Genomic DNA, 22,110 nt, shown 5'->3' on the forward strand with positions numbered 1-22,110 from the left:
TTCAGGAGGACATTTGTCTTGTGTGAGAGTGAAAATGCTCTGTTAGATTTCTTTTGCCCAGAGGAAATCCTGCAGTCAGTTATATATGACAGGCAGCTTTTAATCAAACTAAAGCTACTTTTCTCTTTTGTCCCTGCAGGCTGATGGTTTCCTCCGCTGAGCGCTGATACTTTCTGATCAATCGTCTCTCATCCAATGGAATTCCACATTAATCATTAGGTGTCCAGCGTCTGGTTGGCTTTTCTACACGTCAGCCGCCTGTCTCGGAACATCAGAAAAAGTGAGAGCTGTTTGGTGCCAACAAGCCGGAGCCGACATGGACGACGTGCACAACAACAGGACCTCCCTGGTGAAAGGAGCCAAGGACATCGCTAAAGAAGCCAAGAGGCAAGCCGGCAAAAATTTCACCAAAGCTGTGGATCGAGCGTCTGATGAATACTCAGCCCATCGCAGCTACAACCGCTTCCAGAACGAGGAGGAGGAGGAGGACAACAACTACAACAGCTACACCCAGAAGGATGGTCACTACGCTGACAATGCAGCCAATGACGAAGACGGGGCTTCCAGCGATGCCACAGAAGGCCACGACGATGAGGATGAGATCTACGAGGGGGAGTACCAAGGCGTGCCTGCCTACAACGATGGGAAGCCCAGAGACGGCCAGGTGGCTCTGGGCCAGCCGGTCTCGGACAGCGTGAAGAGCCGGAAGGAGCTGGAGAACGAGAGGCAGGCGGACGAAGAGGAGCTGGCCCAGCAGTACGAGCTCATCATGCAGGAGTGCGGCCACGGGAGGTTCCAGTGGCAGCTCTTCTTCGTACTCGGCCTGGCGCTCATGTCGGACGGCGTGGAGGTGTTTGTGGTGGGCTTCGTCCTGCCCAGTGCTGAGACGGACATGTGCGTCCCCAACTCTGGAGCTGGATGGCTCGGTAAGCTTCTTTTCCTACGATCACATCACAGACCTGGTGTCCAAACTGACTGCTCAGCGTTACAACTTCTGTTTACAAAGTGACTTCTGACATGTTGATCTGCTGGGATCAAACTGTGGGTCGGACCAGTAAAATGACAAAATAACTATCTTTAAATGGCACGTTGACGGGTTTTAATTCCTCTTTAAGTCAGGATAAAAGTTAAGTCTGGTTCAAACTGATGGAAAATGACCGTCTAAACACCTAATTCCAAATGGAAATGACAACTCGGACTTAAGCTTAGTTCCGAGGTAAGTGTCTGGTTTGTTCCCATTTTAAATCCAAACTGAATAATTCCTCATGTCAACGTTCATTCTGCTCAGAGTTGAGTCCGGTCGCTCTGCACATGCTCGGTACCTTGTCCAGTCACGATGAGGCACATGTCTTCTGCCTCCCGTCTCCTGTACTTTATCTTCCTCCTCCTTCTCAGCTGCTGAAACAGCAACACAGGTCCAAATCAGAATAGTTCTAATCACGTGGTTTTCCACGTTATGGCTGAAAGACGAGAAGCAGGAAGCAGCGTTTGTTTATCTCCGGTAGATGTAGGTACGTCTCGTCCGCCTTATGTCCAATCAGAATCCTTCCCAACCCCCAGATCTGAAGTAGAATTAAGTAAAGACAAATAAACGTGTTTCCATGTAAACCGAAGAGAATACTTTAAGTCAGAAATATTTAAATCCGAAAAGTAAATTCAGAATTCAGAAAAGATTTCGTTGCTGAAGCCACTGTGAGTGAAATGCAACAGAAAACACAATGTCATGCAGCAGCATGATGTCAGAGGAGTAACTTTTACAACAGTTTCGCAGCCTGTTTGCTTCGAGATTCCCTACCATCACCATCTTGGCAGGGGCATGCGTGTCGTCTCACCAGGAAAATACAAATATGGGCAAAGAGGTGGAGCTGAGAGGGGGGCTGTGAGCGTCATGGTGGATGATTGACATCGAGCAAACTCTGAGCTTTCTGTAGCTAAGAGCTAACAGAGCTAACCCGGAGATAACAGGAGCTAACCAGCTAACGGAGGTAGGCGGGCTAAAGCTAAGTCACATTGTTAACCGGCTAAAAACCGCGGTTGTTCTGCGTTCTTCTGACTTGAAGCGGGAGATCGGTACTTGTCAATCAAAAGGACACGCCCCTGAAAAATTTCTGCTGTCAGCGTGTTTATTTCTGCTGTAAACGTGTTTATTTCTGCTGTAAACATGTTTATTTCTGCTGTAAACGTGTTTATTTCTGCTGTAAACATGTTTATTCCTGCTGTAAACGTGTTTATTTCTGCTGTAAACATGTTTATTTCTGCTGTAAACGTGTTTATTTCTGCTGTAAACATGTTTATTTCTGCTGTAAACGTGTTTATTCCTGCTGTAAACATGTTTATTTCTGCTGTAAACATGTTTATTTCTGCTGTAAACGTGTTTATTTCTGCTGTAAACATGTTTATTTCTGCTGTAAACGTGTTTATTCCTGCTGTAAACATGTTTATTTCTGCTGTAAACATTTTATTTCTGCTGTAAACATGTTTATTTCTGCTGTAAACGTGTTTATTCCTGCTGTAAACATGTTTATTTCTGCTGTAAACATTTTATTTCTGCTGTAAACATGTTTATTTCTGCTGTGAACATGTTTATTTCTGCTGTGAAGTTGGTCTTTTTAACATTGGAGTCTATGGGGATTTGCTCTATTTTGCAGTCCCTAGTGGATGAAGGGGGAACTGCAGTTTTGTCACTTCCGCATTGGCTTCACTTTTAACCGCCAGAGGCTCCGTCCATCTTTCATTTACTGTCCATAGCGGTAACACTGTAAAGTTGTTTCAATGTCCAAAAACACCAGAAGAAAACCAAAAATATTTTTCTTCTGCGTCTTCTTCATGTTCCTCTTCTTCTTCTCTGGTTTGTTTGCTGGTTGTGTATCAGTCATCCAACTAAACACTGCTCCTTTTCCAGTGGTGTACCTCTATGTTTTGGGTCAGGTGACAGCTAGCTTAGCTCCTTGAAAATGGACCAAATCACGTACGTAACCAGAACAGACGAAACTGTTCGTCTGTCTCCGAATCTGTTTTCTGCGTCCTGCATAAACGGGCTTCAAACTGGACGTATACTTATCTGCGTAATGTCGGTTATATTCCGTTCAGGTCCAGAAAAGCTTGACGTGCGCCTTGCTTTGTTGTGATTGGTTGGTTTATGACGACGTGGTTCTGGAGCTTCTTGCTGAACTTGTGAGGTAACTGCAGAAGAGAAACTGTAAAACAACGCAGTGAAAACAAGCGTGAGAGAACATTTCAGCTTCCCTATGCAGACGCCACGCTAGTACACATACAGCTTTAATGCTAACATGCTAACATGGGGCTGCTGTTATCGACAAATCCCAGATGAAGTTATGTCTCTGTGTTCATACCTACAAATAAATCCGATTATGGACTGGAACAGGATTTTTCAAATACTGCATATCAGAAATGCATGAAGACGTATCAGATGAAATATCAGTAGTAATCTGATTACTTCCAGATCCCAGATGGCCATGAGGTCCTGTTGAGAGTCGGTGCTCTGACTGTGTTTGTGGTGAGTTTCAGAAATGAATCCAGACAGCTGAGGTGTTGAACATGTGAGAAAAGCTGACATTTATCCAGAAAGCAGCTGAAGGAAGCAGCATCCAGCAGGTTGTTAAAAACCTCCGGCTGCTGAGGATCTGTGCTGCTCATGGTGGTGGGGGACACGTTCAGCTGTGGAAGCAGCCGGCGAGTTGTCATGGCACCAGGTATTCTGATACGTGAGTAGGAGGTGTGATGACTCCCACTCTGGGGAAAAGTTTGTGTGATTTTCTGACGGATCTCAGAGCGTTTCCAGGCATTTTCCTGTTTACTGATGCGCTGCGACGGCGTGGTGTCGGAACCAGACACGGGGGGAGAACGCTGAACTCCTGGTTTTTACATTCAGCCTCCTTTCTCTCGTATTCTGACTCATCTCTCTGTGGGAGACGAGAGGGAGAGAATAGAAAGAATGAGTCATTTTACCATCTCCCATAAAAAACAGGGATGGATGGCGACGCTCGCTCATGGAAAATGGAACCAGCACGACACAGTTAATAGGTGCTTCTGTCAGTTATTTTTCTGGGGAGGTCAGTCGCTCTGTGAGAGGTGGATCAGAGATCCGTCAGTGGAAAGAATCGATGGGAGAAATAATAGTAATGATGGAGAAAATGACCAGATATCATCCTGCAGGTTCACCGGCTGAAGTTTGTTTTCAGCCAAAAGGACCAAATTCACATCATCTTTATGGTGCAATTAGATTATATTCCATTGATTCGGACCGATTTAGGACAGCATGTTGACAAAGTGGATGAATGCGAGAAAAAAATACAGAAATGTTCCGGATGTCCAGCCTGATACTTCTGGCATGAAGGTCCAATCAGAAGTTTTCTCTGTTATCCACGTTGGCTGGGGAGGATCGGATGTTCTGCAGGCTTCTGGTCCAGAGTTTCTTCTTGGCAAAGTTTTACTCAGTATTTTGCTGACTGGTTCTCAGCTCTGCGGCAGAGAACATCACGACGTTCAGCCAGACGGATCAGATGCCGATCGCCACCTCTGGTTAACTCCTGTCCGCTCCTGGGTGGTTGGTCAGAGGATGCTGCTTGTGATCGGCCAACGCTCAGTCAGGGCGTTCTTGGTAAACATCTTGGAGGCTGTTACGTCTTTAAAAAAAGGAATAGTTTCAGTCTGATTACTCTGTCGTGAAGGTTTTTCTGTACCGCATGTAGACTGCTGTTATCCTGAAGAGTAATCCCATTACAGGGAGGTTGTGGAATATTTTCTGTTATTTCCAGGCCAGAACTGTCTTTTCATTCATCTGACACGTTGTCATAAGCAGTGGTGTAGTCCAGGGTAAACGCGGGTATACGGAGTCAGCACAGAGTACACCCACTTCTAAACTTCTGAGCTTCCTGTGATGCTTTTACAATTACAAACGTCCCCACACATGTAGCTACGTCTCCCAGCAGCCCAGCTAAGGCTACCGATGCCATCAGCTGTGTTAACTTCAGCTTAAACATAGACATAATGAAGCTATATGTACATAAGTCTATGAGCCTGTCTCTCACCAGCTCTGTGTTCCAGTATCGGTTCAGTCGTTTCATAACTCTTCCTCCCTGAAACCGAAGAGCAGAAATCATGTGACAATGAGCAGAAATACTGATGGATTTTTGTAGTGAATGAAATAGAGTTGTCTTATAGTTACTTTTTATGAAACAACGTTTTTCTGGGCTTTTTTTTTTTGTTTTGTTTTGTTTGTTTATAAAACAAGGGCAAAAAAATTTAGATTATCCCTTCTTCTCGAGGGACCACTGCACCACTGCTCATACGCGATTCGTTTCTACATACGACGGACAAGCCAGTAGCAAAGCACCATGACCGTCTGTCATCTAGAGACTACAGCGGCTGGTAAGGGACAAATAGCACAACGTTTTCCCTGTGAGCCGGCGCGCAGTGAGCGAGATGCTGGAGGAGATCAGCGACCACAACCAGATGGAAAACCGGTTCAATGGACCCTCTTCGTAATATTCCGAACTCCTAACTAGCAGAGGCGGTCAGAAAGGTGTATCTTCACCCTAAACATTTAAATTCAGGTGAAATGTCTCGTGTAGAAGCTGAAACAAAGGTTCTTCTAATCTCCCCTGCAGCCTGTAAAATCACAGTTTAGTGGGCTAACCAGCCCACCTTGCCTTCCAGGAGCTGCCACACACGCTTCAACCTTTTCTGACATCAGACTAAACATCTGTTTCTGGACGTGGACCGGTGAAAATACCGATTTATCAGCATGTTTTGTTCATGGAGTGTCTGGTGTAAAACGTCTGACTTGTACAGAAAGAAAAGCGTCCTAATGAAGCCCTTACACAGGGACAGACTGCACATCTGGCGTAGCGGCCATTTTCCTGCTGGTCTGATGGGTTTCTACTGGTCTCACTGGTTGATGAAACTCAGCAGATTGCTGGTGTTTCTTCACAGGAAAACTGTTAAAACGCGACTTCTCTCCTCTACGAATGGAACAAACAGCATTGTTCTCATCTTCCAGACTTCCGACCTTCTCGTCTCCGCACCAACATGCACAACATGACATATTTCTGATATATTTACGACATATTTATGATATATTTATGATATATTTACGACATATTTATGACCTATTTACAACATATTTCTGATATATTTATGATATATTTACGACATAATCATGATATATTTACAACATATTTCTGATATATTTACGACATATTTATGACCTATTTACAACATATTTGATATATTTATGATATATTTATGACATATTTCTGATATATTTACGACATATTTATGACCTATTTACAACATATTTATTATATATTTATGATATATTTATGACATATTTATGACCTATTTACAACATATTTCTGATATATTTACGACATATTTATGACCTATTTACAACATATTTATGATATATTTATGATATATTTACGACATATTTATGACCTATTTCTGATATATTTACGACATATTTATGACCTATTTACAACATATTTATGATATATTTATGATATATTTATGACATATTTATGACCTATTTACAACATATTTCTGATATATTTACGACATATTTATGACCTATTTACAACATATTTATGATATATTTATGATATATTTATGACATATTTATGACCTATTTACAACATATTTCTGATATATTTATGACATATTTATGACCTATTTACAACATATTTATGATATATTTATGATATATTTACGACATAATCATGATACATTTACGACAATTCAATTCAATTCAATTCAACTTTATTTATATAGCGTCAAATCACGGCAATGCCATCTCAAGACGCTTTACAGACAGAGGGGAAAACATAATGAAGGCCAATTCATAACAGCCTATATAAGGAAACCAACAGATTGAGTTGAGTCCAACTCAATCTCCCATCCTGAGCAAGCACACTGGCAACAGTGGGAAGGAAAAAACTCCCTTTTAACAGGAAGGACACCTCCGGCAGAACCCGGCTCAGGACAGGCAGCCATCTGCCTCTGCTGTGTGGGGGGAAGAGGACAGAAAGACAACAGACAACAGGAACTGCTACTCCCGGCCAGGGAGACCTGCTGAGACAGGAGACATACATGTTAATGATGCAACACTGTTATGGAGGAGGGGGGGTAAAAGAGAGAGATAAAGAGAAAAAGAAAGAAGCTCAGTGTATCAGGAAATATTACGACATATTTCTGATATATTTAAGACATATTTATGACATATTTACAACATATTTATGATATATTTAAGACATATTTATGACATATTTACAACATATTTATGATATATTTAAGACATATTTATGACATATTTACAACATATTTCTGATATATTTAAGACATATTTATGACATATTTACAACATATTTATGATATATTTAAGACATATTTATGACATATTTACAACATATTTATGATATATTTAAGACATATTTATGACATATGACATATTTATGTAATATAGGATCCCATGGCCTCATCTGTCTTGTGGAGGCTTTTTGATCCTTGGAAGCTACCGTTGTTGCAACAGGTGAATGTGTTGTGGGAGTAATTCTTCCACGATGTCTCGTCAAAGCGTTTGGTAATGATTGGTTGAAGCGTTGCTTTGTAACAGCGGGGAAGCAGTGTGCGTTTCTCCTGGACACAGATCAGGATGTTGAATAAATCCCTCCAACACACACTTGAAACCCACGGGCTCGTTGGTGGATGGGAGAGTAATTAAAACTGTCCTTCAGGGCTTTTTTCAGGACTTGACATTTTTCCTTTCGGAGGAGAATGAATCAGTTCATTAGGAGATCATTACCGCCTCCATCTCTAATCTGCTGCTAATCCTCTGCTAATTCTACAGAAGAATGTAAGAGATGAGATGTTATCCAGATGTGGGGTGCTCCAGGATTAGCATGTGTGTGTGTGTCCTCTCCGTTAACCTCAGGCTGTAATCCCTTTATTACAGCGTCTCGAAACCTCTCCGTCTCGCCGACAATCTGAAGATATGTGCTGGAGTTAATCTCTGCAGTATTGTGCCTCGCTGCAGTTTAGCCATGGTAGACTGGCTCACGTACCTCCCCAGAGGAAAGACGGGGGTAGAAGGAGACCCCCCCCCTCCCCGTTCTTCTCCACCACATGGCTGGAAGTGATCGGTGTTTCCTGCATCCCTGCCAGTGAAATGTTTGCTCGCTGCAGGTGGAAGGTGGAGGGATGAAGGTCTGAGAGGCCGTTTCACGTTGCTGATGCAGATTCATGATGGCTGAAGGTGATCACATGATGCAGCAGTCAGTCGGTCCGGATGCTGCGGCTAATAAATAGTCAGGAGCATCATGGTACCTCTCCTTCCCAGCAGAGAAGCAAAACCTGATCTCCATCTGCTCATGTATACTTCCTGGAAGTAGAAACGGTGGATGGTTCATGCTGGTCTGCATCAACTCTTTCAGAGCGAGATGAAGCTGCCTCATAAAAAAGTGAAGACAAGACATGAGAAGGTTCATCTTTCTGGCAAACGTTTTCTCATGCACAACCTCAGAATGTCCCAACAATATATATAAAAGACACACTGCAGAACTTCTGCTATTTCCCTGTCGGCGCCCCCTACTGGCGGTTAATCCATCCTGCATCCTACCTGACCTGTTAGCTCTCTCCAGACACCAGAAGACCATCTCACCATGACTCTTGTTTCTTCTCTTTTAATCTTCTTGTTTCTTTGCTGAATCAGTGACGTTGACAGAACATCCAGTTCCTTCTGAAACCGTGAAGCCAAACGTCATTCCTGATCCTAACAGCTTAGTCCGATTGAGGGTCGCGGGAAATAAATAAGTAGAAAAGCACCAATGCCTATAAAAAGTTTTAGGATCCAAACGGTGATCTGGATCACCACTAAAATTAAATCAGTTCTTTTCACATTTCCAGCAACTCCTGAAAATTTTGTGAATATTTGTTGATAACTTTTTGAGTAATCTTGAACACAAAAGAAACAAACAAACAGAAATGCGTTGGTAAAAAGATAACTCTTAGCGGAGATAAAAATCACTCACATAGGAAAATACAAAGTTTATCATGGAACACCTCTTATTTTAGTCCACTTTTTTTTTTTTTTTTAACTGTACTTAGTTTTTATTTATGTAATTGAAAATTATATAAAAGAGTTAAGAGGTTTAAAGGTTTTTAATTTCAGTAAGTGTTATGGGCTTGAATTAAAAAAAATATCCAATAGGAGAATAAATTAAATTAAATATACTGGAGTTTAAATGGCTGATATTTAATTTAATTTAATTTCATTTAATTTCATTTAATTTCATTTAATTTCATTTTATTTAATTTCATTTAATTTCATTTAATTTACAATGAAATAATAGTGAAATAATACAAAACACTAAAATAAAATAAAATACAATAATCAAATAAACTGATAACAGTAAATTAAAAGCACATAACGAATAAATAATTTAAAAATAAATACATAAATATGCATCGATGTTAACAAATTAAATACAATAAACAGATGAAGAGAAATATGATGCCATTGGCTGTAAGTGGTTTCAAGGTGTTCATCTTTGGTTTTTCAGAGAATAATTGAACAAATCCAACCCAACTTTATTTATAAAACACTTTAAAACAACCATAGAAGCATGAATGACTTGATTATTCCACATTTATATCAAAGAAACTATGACAGAGTCTTCGAGTCAGAAACATTTTATCCTGCGGAGGTAAACTGGTCTGATCTGCTCTGAGTCGGAGTCTTGTCTAGTTTCTGTGATGTAAATAATATCTGTTCTGCTCCCAGAAGTTTCCTCCTACCCCCCTTTGTCTGTCTCATCCTCAACCCACCCGTCATTCACACATGGTCCTGTGGGAATCCTTCATCTGTTGAAGTCCTGAAGCGCTTCCTTAATGTTCTGACCGTTCCCACTGGGGAAATAAGCTCAGGATTCGGATGAGGGCTGCTTGTGTTCTCCTTTCAGCCATGCTGCAAAGCTGCGAGGAGAGAAAACAGAGCAGAAAGCAAAGCGTCAGCAGAGAGTTACACATAACAGTTAATTACTGTGGAGAAGCAGCATGCAGAGAGCCAGCCGAACAGTCGATGGAGTCGGAATCAGAGATGCACATCTCACCGTGGAAAGTAGCTCACTTTAACTCCAGGTGCTCTTTCAGACACGCAGGATGGATACGCAGACGGACACGCAGACAGACATGAAGACAGACACGCAGACGGACACGCAGACAGACACGCAGACGGACACGCAGATAGATACGCAGACAGACACGCAGATAGACACGCAGACGGACACGCAGACAGACATGAAGACAGACACGCAGACGGACACGCAGACAGACACGCAGACGGACACGCAGATAGATACGCAGACAGACACGCAGATAGACACGCAGACGGACACGCAGACAGACATGAAGACAGACACGCAGACGGACACGCAGACAGACACGCAGACGGACACGCAGATAGATACGCAGACAGACACGCAGATAGACACGCAGACGGACACGCAGACAGACACGCAGACAGACACGCAGACGGACACGCAGACAGACACGCAGACGGACACGCAGATAGATACGCAGACAGACACGCAGACGGACATGAGGACAGACGCATACGGATACGCATACAGACACGAAGACAGACACGCAGATGGATCCGCAGACAGACACGCAGACAGACATGAAGACAGACATGAAGACGGACACGCAGACAGACATGAAGACAGACACGCAGACGGACACGCAGACAGACACGCAGACGGACACGCACATAGATATGCAGACAGACACGCAGACGGACACGCAGACGGACACGCAGACGGACACGCAGACAGACATGAAGACAGACACGCAGACGGACACGCAGACAGACATGAAGACAGACACGCAGACAGACATGAAGACAGACACGCAGACAGACATGAAGACAGACACGCAGACGGACACGCAGACAGACATGAAGACAGACACGCAGACGGACACGCAGACAGACATGAAGACAGACACGCAGACAGACATGAAGACAGACACGCAGACAGACATGAAGACAGACACGCAGACGGACACGCAGACAGACATGAAGACAGACACGCAGACAGACACGCAGAGGGACATGAGGACAGACACGCAGACGGACATGAGGACAGACGCATACGGATACGCATACAGACACGAAGACAGACACGCAGATGGACACGCAGACAGACATGAAGACAGACACGCAGGACAGACACGCAGACGGACACGCAGACAGACATGAAGACAGACACGCAGACAGACACGCAGACAGACATGAAGACAGACACGCAGACAGACACGCAGAGGGACATGAGGACAGACACGCAGACGGACATGAGGACAGACGCATACGGATACGCATACAGACACGAAGACAGACACGCAGATGGACACGCAGATAGATACGCAGACAGACACGCAGACGGACATGAAGACAGACAAGCAGACAGACATGAAGACAGACACGCAGACAGACATGAAGACAGACACGCAGACGGACACGCAGATGGACACGCAGATAGATACGCAGACAGACACGCAGACGGACATGAAGACAGACACGCAGACAGACATGAAGACAGACACGCAGACGGACACGCAGACAGACATGAAGACAGACACGCAGACGGACACGCAGACAGACACGCAGACGGACACGCAGATAGATACGCAGACAGACACGCAGACGGACATGAAGACAGACACGCAGACGGACACGCAGACAGACATGAAGACAGACACGCAGACGGACACGCAGATAGATACGCAGACAGACACGCAGATAGATACGCAGACAGACACGCAGACAGACATGAAGACAGACACGCAGACGGACACGCAGACAGACATGAAGACAGACACGCAGACGGACACGCAGACAGACACGCAGACGGACACGCAGATAGATACGCAGACAGACACGCAGACAGACATGAAGACAGACACGCAGACGGACATGCAGACAGACATGAAGACAGACACGCAGACAGACACGCAGAGGGACATGAGGACAGACACGCAGACGGACATGAGGACAGACGCATACGGATACGCATACAGACACGAAGACAGACACGCAGATGGATACGCAGACAGACACGCAGACAGACATGAAGACAGACATGAAGACAGACACGCAGACAGACATGAAGACAGACACGCAGACAGACACGCAGAGGGACATGAGGACAGACACGCAGACGGACATGAGGACAGACGCATACGGATACGCATACAGACACGAAGACAGACACGCAGATGGATACGCAGACGGACACGCAGACGGATAGGCAGACAGACAGACATGCAGACAGACACACAGATGGACAGGCAGACAGACACGCAGACAGACAGACACGCAGATGGATACGCAGACGGATACGCAGACAGACAGACACACAGATGGACAGGCAGACAGACACGCAGACAGACAGACACGCAGATGGATACGCAGACGGATACGCAGACAGACAGACACACAGATGGACACGCAGACAGACACGCAGACAGACACGCAGACGGACACGCAGACAGACAGACACGCAGACAGACACGCAGACGGACACGCAGACGGATACGCAGACGGACACGCAGACAGACACGCAGACGGACACGCAGACAGACACGCAGACAGACAGACACGCAGACAGACACGCAGACGGATACGCAGACGGACACGCAGACGGATACGCAGACGGACACGCAGACAGACAGACACGCAGACAGACAGACACGCAGACGGACACGCAGACGGATACGCAGACGGACACGCAGACAGACACGCAGACGGACACGCAGACAGACACGCAGACAGACAGACACGCAGACAGACACGCAGACGGATACGCAGACGGACACGCAGACGGATACGCAGACGGACACGCAGACAGACAGACACGCAGACAGACAGACACGCAGACAGACAGACACGCAGACGGACACGCAGACGGATACGCAGACGGACACGCAGACAGACAGACACGCAGACAGACACACAAATGGACACGCAGACAGACACGCAGACGGACAAGCAGACGGACATGCAGATAGACACGCAGACGGACACGCAGACAGACACGCAGACGGACACGCAGACGGACATGCAGACGGACATGCAGACGGACAAGCAGACAGAAACGCAGACGGAAGGACACAGAGATGGATCGATATGCAGACAGACAGAAAGACAGAAACGCAGACGGATAAGCAAATGGATGGACATGCAGAAGGACAGACACACAGACCCTTTTATGCAACCGCATGGACACGCAGATGGATGGACACACAGATCGATAGACAAGCAGATGGACGAATACGCAGATAATCAAATACGCAGACGGATGGACATGCAGACAAACCGACATGCAGAAGGTCGGACACACAGAAGGATAGACACACAGATGGACGGACACGCAGCCGGATGGACACGCAGCCGGACGGACACGCAGCCGGACGGACACGCAGAAGGACAGACATGCAGCCGGACAGACACGCAGACGGATAGACATGGACACGCAGAAGGACGGACACGCAGCCGGACGGACACGCAGACGGATAGACATGGACACGCAGAAGGACGGACACGCAGCCGGACGGACACGCAGCCGGACAGACACGCAGACGGACAGACACGCAGACGGACAGACACGCAGCCGGACAGACACGCAGACGGATAGACATGGACACGCAGAAGGATGGACATGCAGCCGAACGGACACGCAGCCGGACGGACACGCAGCCGGACAGACACGCAGACGGACAGACACGCAGACGGTCAGACACGCAGACGGATAGACATGGACACGCAGAAGGATGGACATGCAGCCGGACAGACACGCAGCCGGACGGACACGCAGCCGGACAGACACGCAGCCGGACGGACACGCAGCCGGACGGACACGCAGCCGGACAGACACGCAGACGGACGGACACGCAGCCGGACAGACACGCAGACGGACAGACACGCAGACGGACAGACACGCAGACGGATAGACATGGACACGCAGAAGGACGGACATGCAGCCGGACAGACACGCAGACGGATAGACATGGACACGCAGCCGGACGGACACGCAGCCGGACAGACACGCAGACGGATAGACATGGACACGCAGAAGGACGGACATGCAGCCGGACAGACACGCAGCCGGACAGACACGCAGACGGACAGACACGCAGACGGACAGACATGCAGACCAAGTCTGCAGTTCCCTCCTCATCCACTAGGGGCTGAACGCTTTATAAGAAAGGGTCTAATTCATTCAGAATTGAAGTTGGTGCTGCAGAGGTTGTTTGGTTTCCTGCTTCACACACTATTACCCTCTCACTCTGGTGCTTTTAAGTGACCCCTGCTAATTTCCATGAAAGCCCTTCAGCTCTGACCTGCGTTTGAACCCAGCAGGAAATGACAAATCCAATCTCAGAAGCTTTGCATCTCTGACGCCCCATCACCCCGGTTTTATTACACACACAAAGCCAGCAGGAGCTGAGCCATAAAACAAACGAGGCGCTGCTCCCAGATAGCATCTCCTTCACTTACATGCATTCAGTGTTCATGCATTGTGTTGCAACACAAATCAGAGCATGTCACCTTTTTGTGGAGAATGCAGCAGTTTGATGTTCAGTTTGATATTTGGAGGCCAGATTTGCGTAGCCTCCTCTTCATATCCTGCTGCCTATAGAGGAGCCCCCCTGCAGCAGCAGCAGCCGCAGCGTATAGATCCAGAACCTGTCACCTGTAATGAATCACTCGCTCTCAGCATCATGTCTGCGCAGCCTGATAAGACCCTCTACATTCAGCGTATCTGTCCCATCACCACAAACGCAGCAACGTCGGAAAACAGAGAAGGCTCCCTCTTCTTTCTGCTGCTGCCTCATCAAACAGCTGCATCTTAACTTTCAATTCAACTTTATTTATATAGCTTGAAATCACGGCAATGCCATCTCAAGACGCTTTACAGACAGAGGGGAAAACATAATGAAGGCCAATTCATAACAGCCTATATAGGGAAACCAACAGATTGAGTTGAGTCCAATTCAATCTCCCATCCTGAGCAAGCACACTGGCGACAGTGGGAAGGAAAAAACTCCCTTTTAACAGGAAGGAAACCTCCAGCAGAACCCGGCTCAGGACAGGCAGCCATCTGCCTCTGCTGTGTGGGGGGAAGAGGACAGAAAGACAACAGACAACAGGAACTGCTACTCCCGGCCAGGGAGACCTGCTGAGACAGGAGACATACATGTTAATGATGCAACACTGTTATGGGGGGGGGATAAAAGAGAGAGATAAAGAGAAAGAAGCTCAGTGTATCAGGAAATGTCCCTCAGCAGTCTAAACCTATAGCAGCATAACTAAGGGATGCTAACCATCCCTAGCTATAGGACTTATCAAAAAGATAAGTCTTCACCCTAGTCTTAAAGGTCGGGAGGGTGTCTGCTTCCCTAACACTAACTGGGAGCTTATTCCATAAGAAAGGGGCCTGATAACCAAAGGCTCTGCCTCCTGCTCGGCTCTTTGAGACTCTAGGAACCACAAGTAAGCCTGCAGTCTGGGAACGAAGTACTCTGCTTGGTATATAAGGAACTATGAGGTCTTTGATATATAGTGGTGCCTGGTTGTGGAGGGCTTTATATGTAAGGAGAAGGATTTTAAATTCTATCCTAGATTCAACAGGCAGCCAATGAAGAGAGTCTAAAACTGGAGAAATATGATCTCTCATGCTGGTTCTGGTCAGGACTCTGGCTGCAGAATTCTGGATCAGCTGAAGGCTTTTCAGGGCATATTTAGGACAGCCCAGTAATAGAGAGTTACAGTAATCTAGTCTCGAAGTAACAAAAGCGTGAACCAGTTTTTCTGCATCACTCTGAGACAGAATGTCCCTATTTTTGGCTATATTACGTAAATGAAAGAAGGCTGTTTTAGTAACCTGCTTAATATGTGGGCCAAAGGACAGGTCAGGGTCAAATATTACTCCAAGGTTTCTCACTGTAGCACTGGAAGCTAAAGTAATGCCATCCGGGTTCATTACAAAACCGGAAAATTTAGCTCTGAGTTTTTCAGATCCAACGAGAATTACTTCAGTCTTATCTGAGTTTAAGAGGAGAAAATTTCTAGACATCCTAGTCTTTATGTCTATGAGACAATTTTGTAGCCTATCGGGCTGATTTGTTTCATCTGGTTTAAAGGATAAGTATATCTGAGTATCATCTGCATAACAATGAAAGTTTATTCCATGCTGTCTAATAATTTTGCCTAAAAGGGAGCATATATAGCGTGAAGAGTACTGGTCCAAGTACAGAACCTTGAGGAACTCCACGACTTACTGTAGTTTGGGAGGAGGACTTGTCATTTACATGAACAAACTGAAGTCTATCAGATAAATATGATTTAAACCAGCTTAACGCTGTACCTGTAATTCCAATCACCTGTTCTAGTCTTTGTAACAGAATGTTATGATCGACTGTATCAAATGCAGCACTAAGATCAAGCAAGATAAGTACGGACACAAGTCCTTTGTCTGAGGCCATAAGAAGGTCATTAGTAACTTTCACCAATGCCGTCTCAGTGCTATGATGAGCTCTAAATCCTGACTGGAACTCCTCGCATAAATTATTTCTGCTCAGGTGGGCATGTAGCTGAGCGGAAACTATTTTCTCCAGAATTTTGGACATAAATGGGAGGTTAGATATAGGTCTATAATTTGCTATCACCTCTGGATCCAGAGATTGCTTTTTAAGTAAAGGCTTGATTACAGCAGTTTTAAATGATTGTGGTACATATCCTGTCACTAAAGACATATTGATAAGATTTAGTAGTGATGTATTAATTAAAGGGAAAATGTCCTTAAAGAGGCTCGTTGGGAGAGGGTCTAAGATACAGGTGGATGGTTTAGATGAAGCTATTATTTTAGTTAATTCAGAGGGTTGGACAGGACAGAAACTATTTAGACACAAGTCAGATCCTGGTTCTAAGGATGCTTCAGAGACCACAACAGGCTCAACATTATAAGTAGAAGGAAGAATATTGTGGATTTGATCTCTAATAGTGTCAATTTTATTCCTGAAAAAATACATGAAATCATCACAGCTAAGTGAGAAAGGAATACATGGCTCCACAGCGCTCCGACTCCTAGTAAGCCTGGCTACAGTGCTGAAAAGAAACCGAGGGTTGTTTTTGTTTTCCTCTATCAATGATGAATAATAAGCTGTTCTTGCCATACGTAAGGCTTTTTTGTATACGATTAAACTTTCTTTCCAGGTTAAGTGAGACTCCTCTAGTCCTGATGAACGCCATCTGTTTTCCAAACGCCTTGATGCCTGTTTTAGAGCTCGAAGCTGGGAATTAAACCAGGGAGCCTTCATAATCTTACCTAATTTCTTCTTCTTTAGGGGAGCAACATTATCCAAGGTTGTATGCATTGAAGCTGTTATAGTATCAGCATGTTGATCAATCTGAGCAGGAGTAAGGCTTAAAGGGGACTCTCAGTCATGCTAACACATGCTAGAGGGGAAAAAACTGATTCAATTGATTGTTTAAATTTTGTAATATTATTGTCTGATAAACATCTACTATAGTAGAATTTATTTTTGGTCAGTGAGTAATCAAATAAAGTGAATTCAAAGGTTAATAAGAAGTGATCGGACAAGACAGGGTTTTGAGGAAAAACTTTGAGCTTATCAGTCTCAATACCAGATGTTAGAACAGGATCAAGAGTGTGACCATGAGAGTGAGTGGCTCCATTGACATTTTGTGAAAACCCAATTGAGTTTAGAATAGAGCTAAAGGAAATGTTTAAACTATCATTTTCATGGTCAACATGAATATTAAAATCACCTAGTACAATGACCTTATCAGTAGTCAGCACTAACTCAGACAAGAGATCAGAGAATTGGGTCAGAAACTCGGAGTAAGGTCCAGGTGGGCGATACACTAATGCTAAAAGGAGCGGTTTCTCTCAATTCCATTTTGGATGAGATAAATTTAATGTCAGGAATTCAAAAGATTTATAGTTAGTTTTGTGCTTAGGATTAATTAAAAATTCTGACTGAAAAATAGCTGCAACACCTCCTCCTCTGCCTGTAGTTCTAGGAATGTGAAAGTTTAAATAGTTAGCTGGCGTAGCTTCATTAATACTAACATAATCCTCTTGCTGTAACCAGGTTTCCGTAAGACAGAATAAATCAATGTGGTGATCACCTATCAAGTCATTGACTAATAAAGACTTATTTGGGAGGGATCTGATATTCAGTAGGCCACACTTTATTGTCTTATTTTCAGATTTTATTAGATCCATTGTTTTTATTTTTATGAGGTTTTCACGATTAACCCCAGAAGTGTTTTTGTGTTGTTTAATTCTTACTGCTGGGGAGTTGTATAAAGTCGGAATGGGGTTTTGGGTGGGCGGCGGCAGGTGGGAAGCTGCAGAAAAGTGTGTAGGACTACAATTCTGCCTCCTGGTCCCAACCCTGAGTTGTCAATTTAGCTGACAAATAAAAGAGTCCATATTGCTAGATAAGAGAGCGGCTCCATCCAACGTGGGATGGATGCCATCTCTCCTAATAAGACCAGGCTTTCCCCAAAAGCCTTCTGCACATTAGCATCTTTATTAGCACATACAGCAGAAAGGTGAGTAGTGACTGGTGACACGCCACACCATGGACACCCTTTCTGTAGGAGAATGAGAAGGGAAACAGGATCTATGCATCGACCATTTTATCCGAAACAAAATTCTAAGTTGAATTAATGTCTCAGCATCAGACAGAAACTTTTTATTGCCTCATAAGTCCGTTTCAGTTCTTTCAAACTTTTCTTCATTAGTTCCTGGTTTTGGTTTTACTTCTCGTTATTTCTCCTTTCAGCACCTTTGGTTCATCAGGACCACATGGAGCTGCATCAGGTCCTAGCAGTTTGGGACAATCAGATCCTACTGGTCTGGTTTAATCTGGTCTCAGTGGTCTGGTTCAATCTGATCTTAGTGGTCTGGGTCGATCGGATTTCTATCAAAGTTTTTTACCCAATTCTTTGATGTCTGACCATCAGACATGTCTTCTGTCCAGAGTCGCCTGTTGCCCCACATGCGTGTGTGCACTGTCCTGAAAATAGAGTGAACTAGTACAGAAAAATATTAACAACAACACCAGTCCCCGTTGTTTGTCAATATCTGATTGAGCTGGATGGAGCCTGGTTGGAAATTGGCCAGTACCTTCTGGTGAACCTATCTGGAACATGGCTGGAACCTGTTTTAAAATTAACTATCATCTGGCTAGAACCTGGTGAGAATCTGAATGGAACCTGGTTGGAAAATGGCTGAAACCTGGCTAGAACCTGGTTGAAACCTGGTTGGAAATTAGCCGGAATCTGGATAGAACCTGGTTGTAAAATGGCTGGGGCCTTGCTAGAACCTGGTTGGAAAATGGCTGAAACCTGGCTGGAACCTGGACAGAATCTTTCTGGAACCTGGTTTGAAGTTGGCTGGACTCGAGCTGGAACCTGGCTAGAACCTGGTTGGAAATTGGCTGGAACCTGGACAGAATCAGGTTGGGACCTGGTTGGAATTTGGCTGGAATTTGGCCAGGACCTGGCTTGCACCTGGTTGGAAATTTCCGGGAATCTGGCTGGAACCTGGTTGTTAATTGACTGGAATCTTTCCAGAAATTGTCTGGAACCTGGTTTGAAATTGGCTGGACTCGAGCTAGAACCTGCCTAGAACCTGGTTGGAAATTGTCTGGAACCTAGCCAGAATCAGGCTGGAACTTGGCTGGAAATTGACAGATCCGTGCACCAAACCAAAGTATCTGGAAGGGCACCAGAATGATCATCGCCGGCTCTGCCTTATGTCGAACACAATGACGTATCGTCGGGATGACAGACTGAATTATTGAAGTTTGTGGAAACAATATGTTGACTTCTTGTTAAAATAGTAAAAAAAAAATCCAACTTGTGTCTCTGGTGTTCAGGTTAGGACAGATGTTGATGTTGCACATGTTGTGTGGGATTTGTGGAAAAAATATTCAAATTGACATGTTTTTTTGGAAGAGGGATTTTCTTACAAGATAATGAAGAAGAGACGGTTTATAGAAAGTTTTTCTTTTTACTGTTACTTCTGTAGTCATGCGTGGGGCATGAAAATGTCTAATATTTAAAGACTGTACCCTAAAATGAGCAACATAAGTGAGTAATTGCAATTAAATACTTTGGTTGATGGAAAACGCGTAAAATAACCATGTTAGCTACCAGTTAGAGTGTAAATGAATCAGCTGTTCATTTTACGACAAGGTGTAAAATGTGGTGATATCTGGAACTGATGTGGCCTGTCATGGACTGTGGAGTGTAGCTAAGCAGACATACTGAGTAGAATCCTGAGTGCAGTCAAAGTGAAGCCGAGTTAATCTTCAGCGTTGTGGACTGAACTCAGTCTGACATGCTGTTGTGCTCCAAGCCAAGTTTAGCTGATCGATCCCTGTTGTGCTATTTAAAAAGATTTCCATTTTATGCAACCTCAGTGTTATTCTGATGGCTGGAAGTAGCAGAAGCTCTTTCTGCTTAGCTCTCTTGTGCACTTGGGGAGTACCGCGTCACACCTAAGGGGAAGTTTTTCAGCCGACTGCAATGTGAGGGCACCCACAGCTGCAATGTCACAAGTTGTTGGAGTATTGTCACCTGACTCTGCAGCTCTTTTCACACTTTGTTGACAGCAGAAACAGACTCCGCTGCAGCTCTAAATAACAGAGAGAATTCTACAGCAGTATTCTCCCGAGAGACTAAAGACAAAAAGCGTTAAACAGTTACCTTTTAAGAGTAAACTGCTGCTTTCTGCAACTAGCTGGACCCCTCCCTGCCAGGCAGATGGACCTTTGTGAGCCTAATACATTAAGCATTTGTTGCCAGGTCCATCCAGAGTCTTGTACTCACAGCCAAGATAGGGTTTGGTCGTGTCTACAGTCACATGTTAACACATGGACACATACGTAGATGCCACATCGAGCACCTATGCCTGCTGTTGACATGTCAACGTATCCGCCATCTTGGTCCTAAACCCTTTAAGATGAATATTAAATATATATACATACACTGTATGTGTGTATGTGTGTGTATATATATATATATATATATATGTAGTGATCCACCCCCAACACCCGTTTGCAACTGAGGTGAATGCAGTAATAAATAATAAATACAATCCCTACCGCAACCATCACTGAAACCAATGAGTTGACATACAGTGCAGCAATCAGTGATCCTGGAGAAGCTTGGCTGAGATAACATCAAGGCCAAGAAGGAGGCACCATGGAAGAGGAGGTTAGAATCCAAGATCAAGGTAACTTGAAGGGAAGTTAGTCAACTGTCAGAACTCCAGAAGGGCACAACCATTAGGAGGCCAGAGAAGTACAGACAGATGTCCATACATACAGATTTATCTCCCCCTTAAAAACAATGATGGGTCTTCTCTCGATTCTCTTCAAAGATGTCTGAAGGATGTCAAATCTTGGATGGCAATGAACTTAACCTAAATGACTCCAAAACAGAGATGTTGATGTTTGGTTCCGGGTCTGCTGATGTACCTCCTATCGATCTGGACCATTTTAATTTATTTTACAAGCCAGAAATTGTGAACCTGGGTTTCAAAACGGATTCTGAATTAAAGCTTGACAGCAAGATTTGGTCAGTGGTGAAAACAAATTTCTTTCATCTGCGGCAGCTGGCAAAAGTTAAGCACTTTCTAGCACGTCCGTATTTTGAAGCAGTAATCCATGCCTTTGTAACCAGCTGGCTGGATTACTGCAACACACGTTATTTTGGGGTGAGTAAGTAGTTTTTATCTCGACTGCAGCTGGTACAAAATGCAGCTGGACATCTTTTAACTGGCACATGCAAATATGAGCACATAACCCTGGTTTTATCATCTCTTCACTGGCTGCCCGTGCACTTTAGGATCCATTTTAAACTGCTTTTATTCGTTTTTAAATGTCTGAATGGTGCTGCCCCGCGGTACCTCTCTGAGCTCCTCTATCCTTACACACCGTCTCAGTCTCTCAGGTCAGCTGACCAACTACTTCTGTCAGTACCGAGGACGAAAC

General features: G+C 44.6%; 1 protein-coding gene across 1 annotated transcript in view; it reads left to right on the forward strand.

Moving 5' to 3' along the window:
• Positions 1 to 316: 316 nt before the first annotated feature.
• Positions 317 to 22,110, forward strand: part of LOC306767964 (synaptic vesicle glycoprotein 2C-like) — a gene marked incomplete at both ends in the record, with an annotated part of 54,941 nt that continues 33,147 nt past the window's right edge. Inside the window, one exon of the mRNA XM_079256147.1 lies at positions 317 to 926. Coding sequence (XP_079112273.1) covers positions 317 to 926 — 610 coding nt within the window. The remainder of the gene's footprint in view (positions 927 to 22,110) is intronic.

Source organism: Telmatherina bonti, assembly GCF_933228915.1.
Source record: "Telmatherina bonti genome assembly, chromosome: 17".
Classification (NCBI taxonomy): domain Eukaryota; kingdom Metazoa; phylum Chordata; class Actinopteri; order Atheriniformes; family Telmatherinidae; genus Telmatherina; species Telmatherina bonti.